The 4,080-nt window shown below is 47.9% G+C and overlaps 1 protein-coding gene across 1 annotated transcript; it reads right to left on the bottom strand.

The window, feature by feature from the left end:
- Positions 1 to 299: 299 nt before the first annotated feature.
- On the bottom strand, positions 300 to 3,825 carry LOC139649363 (serine/arginine repetitive matrix protein 3-like; the record flags this gene model as incomplete). The annotated part of the gene is made up of 4 exons (XM_071525745.1): positions 300 to 546; positions 2,897 to 3,022; positions 3,110 to 3,361; positions 3,530 to 3,825. Coding segments are annotated over 4 exons (921 nt in total), but the record flags the coding sequence as incomplete, so codon positions are not given.
- Positions 3,826 to 4,080: the final 255 nt, after the last annotated feature.

The following is a 4,080-nucleotide window of genomic DNA, read 5'->3' as shown; positions in this document are numbered from 1 at the left end:
AATTTCTGACTCATGATAACCCATTTCCTTGAACAGCTTGTGTATGTGAAGACATGAACAGTGATATTTCGGAGGAATGCGCTCTATCAAAAGACATTTCTCCTCTCTTTGATCCAGGCTCTGTAGCGGAGAGAGATAATGGTCTCGGGCAGAGGAGTCGGGGCCCTGGACTGTGCGGTGCATGGGCCGTACAAGGGCTTAGTTAAAGATACATAATGACTGAACCAGAGCACAGTAAAAACCTAACAGGACTTCTCTCCCCCACTTCTTCTTTTCTCCTTCCTCGCTTTGCGTTCCGCTCAGAAGCCGGGGCTGTCGTAGCTGCTGCGGCTGTAGTAGCTGTGGTGGCTCCGGGAGCGACTCCTGCTCCGGCTCCGGCTCCTGCTCCGGCTCCGGCTGTGGCTCCGGCTGTGACTCCTGCTGCGGCTGTAGCTGCTGTAGCTGTCGTAGCTGCGGCTGCGGCTGCGGCTGGACCGCGACGGGCTGCTGGCCGAGCTGGAGGACGACGGGCTGGGCCGGTAGTAGGGGATCGGCCGCTTCCTGGCGCTGGGGAGAGGGGAGGAGAGCGAGGGGTTTAGCGTCAGAAGGACCGACTCTTTACCTGGACGGGGATGTATCTAATGTTTGCATAGAGTAAAACACACATATATTTAACGCATGGTGGGATAACACCAAAAAAGATTTAGTCGGCGGAGAGCAGATCGAAGTGGTTACAGAAGTGGGAGAGTTATGATCAGTTCTGTGAGTAGCTGCTGAAAGAGAGCAGCTGTGTGGGTTAAAACAGTACAACATGTCCAGGCTGGAACACACACCCATGCACGCATCTATGGTTATGCCAACTCACCCACCCACACACACACACACACACACACACACACAGAGATAGTGCACACCGCTGGTTAAAGCGTAAAAAAATTGCCTTGTTAGTAGCCACCCTGGAAGTGCTTCCTGTAAGGTTAAGAGCTGTTAGCGGCCAAAAGAACCTTCTTCTTCTCAGTGGCAGCCATCACCCAGAAAAATCAGTCGACAGTGCGGAGAGAGATCAGCGCTATCAAGGTATCCCCACTGCTGCAAGGTGTATTCCACATTATCATTTCAACAGAGCTGCAGATAACGCAGCCTTATCCCCCTGTCTTCCACATCCCCATGTCTTCTATTGGAATCCATAGTCCATGCAATAGGTGGATAATATGATAATATCCACTTAGATAAACCTTGATAGCGCTTTCATCCCTGTTTCCCCGTGTTATAACATTAGTGCACGCTGCAGTGGGTTGTAGCTCTAAAGCTGGTGTGAGTTCATTTAAAAAAAGGAGATGAGGATGGAGCAAAGTGGACAGTAAAAGGGGAGGAGGCCAGGTTTACTCTAGAGAGGTCTGACGGTTCGCTGTTCAGCCAAGCTTCAGGAGTCAGACTAGTCCTGCTGCACGGCAACTGTTACCAGGGTAACTAGCCTGCAGCGCAGTTCGGCAGCATCCCGTTGTCTTGGCTCCAGGACCTTTAGCGCTGGAGTGAGAGAGTGACAAGTACACACAATTCACCCGGCTTTACACACATGTGTAGGGGAAAGTACAAAAGGGGACATGGTAACAGCGTGTTATTTTTTACACCCCAAAAACAAGTTTCACAGAGATGTGTGTGCGAGTTTTATATTTATGTATTAATAACTGAAAATACATTACAGCTTCTGCAGGGAATTTCAAATGATGAAAAACCACAAAACACTGACTTGAGCCAGTTTACTATCAAAATACTCCTGCGCATAGCTTTGATGACTTGAGTTCTGTAAATATGTTTACTCTCATTCATGTCAAAACATCAAACATGTACTGCGAATCTTCTCTCATAAAGATTAATTCATATTTTCACATTTTGACCAGTTGACCCAATCAAAATGCTGGATAAACAGGAATATGATCAATTTCCACTGACATTCATTTATCACTTTTCAAGCAGCACAAAAGATGCAAGATTTTACTTTATGCCATTGTTGCCATTGTTTCATTACTGTTACTCATTATTGCTCTTTGTCAAGATGATTCTAGGTATGTATTTAGTTGTTTTGTTAGTTTTACTTTTTTATACAAGCAGCTGTATATGGACAGCAGCCCCTTACACTGTTGGCCATCGTATATTGGTCAAATACTGTAGGTCAGATATTGTTTCATGAATTTAACATTAATATCCGCCTCAGTGTCTCTTGATGCCAATTATATAATCACCACATGCATAATGGTTACTGTGGTATTTGTGCCGGCATTGTTTTTAATTTGCTTTACACAGGATTAACTGGGTCTGGATGTGCTTCTTTACAAGGTCCAGAAGTGGGTTAGAGCAGGAATAACTTTACCCTCCTTCTTTTGCTTGTCATCTTTGTCATTTGAAGCTGGATCAGAATAACCTTTGTCCCAGTACAAGTGCGATGCTGTAAAATTATGTAAAGTGTTTTACCTACACAAGTGTGATGTAAAGTGTCTGATATTTAAGTGCTGATAATTCCAGAAATATAAAAGGTGTTGAAAGTAAGATTAAAAGCTTTCCCACAGGTGCCTGTGTTAGCTCTGCTGCTCTGCTGGGGGTTCACAGAGTCTTTAACACAGCATAGCGGAATAGAAATGCTGTGAACAAAGGTATGAACACCATTTTAGTTCATCCAGACTATCATACCATACAGTTGTCTATGCCAAAAAAGGACAAAAATTCTATTTTCATAAAACTTTATATCAAAACTCATTACTTGTACTTCCTGTAACACTGAAAATCTTTCGTGGTGACTTAGTTTCCGTTTCAACAGGAAACACATCACATTAAGGAAGCAGAATGCTCTCAAAATGTGGTTTCATTGTGACATTAAAAGTAACAGGAGGAGTTTCATGGTGCTGGACTGCAGCGTTACCTGGTGATCCTGCGAGCTTCCATGAAGCTGGGTGAGTCTCTCCTCCTTTTGCGGATGGGTGAGTAGCTCCGCGAGCGACGGCGAGCTCGGCTGTCGGCGTCCGAGTGGTTGGGGCTGTCTCTCTCCCTGCGTGGCGTAAAACATGTCATTAAAACAACGACAAAAAAACGAGACAGGCTGAAGGGAAAGTTGTGACAGCGAGGGAGCGCTCACCTGGAGTTGTTCTGTCTGTTGTGTGGGGACTTGGCCTTGCTGGGCCCTCTGTCTCTGGAGGCGGAGCGCGAGGACGACCGCCCGCTGCTCCAGGAGCTGCTGCGCTGCCGGAGGTTCTGCCCGCTCCGAGACTCACCTTTCTTCCTGCCCGACGCGTGCGAGTGGCGTCCCGGGGAGGCCGACGGGCTCCGGTGGTGCGCCTGGCCCCGACCGGAGCGGTGGTGACGCTTGGACGAATGGCCACCTTTTGTCCTGGAGTAATTGGGGTAAAAGCGAAGGGTGATAAATTGTCAGATTCTGCAAATGTCAAATCATTGCTTCTCACTCTTTACAGGGGAATGTTTCAGCAGTGACAAGAGGCTGAAGACACCTGGGTGCCTAAAATAAAAGCAAGCAACATATGGACGTGTTCCTGCTTACTTCCTCTGGTGGTGAGAGTTCCTCCCTCTATGGGCGTGGTTATGCTGGGAGTGGGCCGAGTCGCTGCTGTTAGCCGGGGAGTGGGAGCTCTTAGCCGGGCCCCTCTGGCTACCTCTCCTCCCTGACGTCTGGGTCACGGAGCTCCCCACGGCCGCGTGCCTGCCGTCCCCGACCCCGGCCTCTCCCGCCGGGCCCGCCTGTCCCGCCTGGCTCCTGCTGGGGGCGCTGTGGAGTCTGGGCTCTCTCAGCAGGGCGGACTGGACGCTCGCAGAGCCAGCAGCCAGCAGGCGGAGCTTCTGTAGAGAAATGATAACCAACAAAGGAAAAAAAGAAAGAAAAAAAAGAAAAAGGACAAAAGGAGCGTTAGAGTGTTTTCACATTGGTGATTGAGTGCTACGGTGTACTTGCCAAAAGAAGGTAAACATCTAAAAGAAAAAGATCTAGGTTTTCTCCATATGGCTTATAGATAGTCCTCTATGGTGCAGCGCATGCAATACTTGGCATGCAAAACCATAATGAGTTGAAGAAATCATAATCCCAAAAACAAACAA

This window comes from Centroberyx affinis, unplaced genomic scaffold (genome assembly GCF_046629955.1).
Source record: "Centroberyx affinis isolate AG114_WGS23_722 - 3 ecotype Tasmania unplaced genomic scaffold, CSIRO-AGI_Caff_v1 ptg001334l_1, whole genome shotgun sequence".
Taxonomy (NCBI): domain Eukaryota; kingdom Metazoa; phylum Chordata; class Actinopteri; order Beryciformes; family Berycidae; genus Centroberyx; species Centroberyx affinis.
The sequence above is the reverse complement of the archived record's forward strand: the minus strand, read 5'-3'. Positions and strand labels throughout refer to the sequence as shown.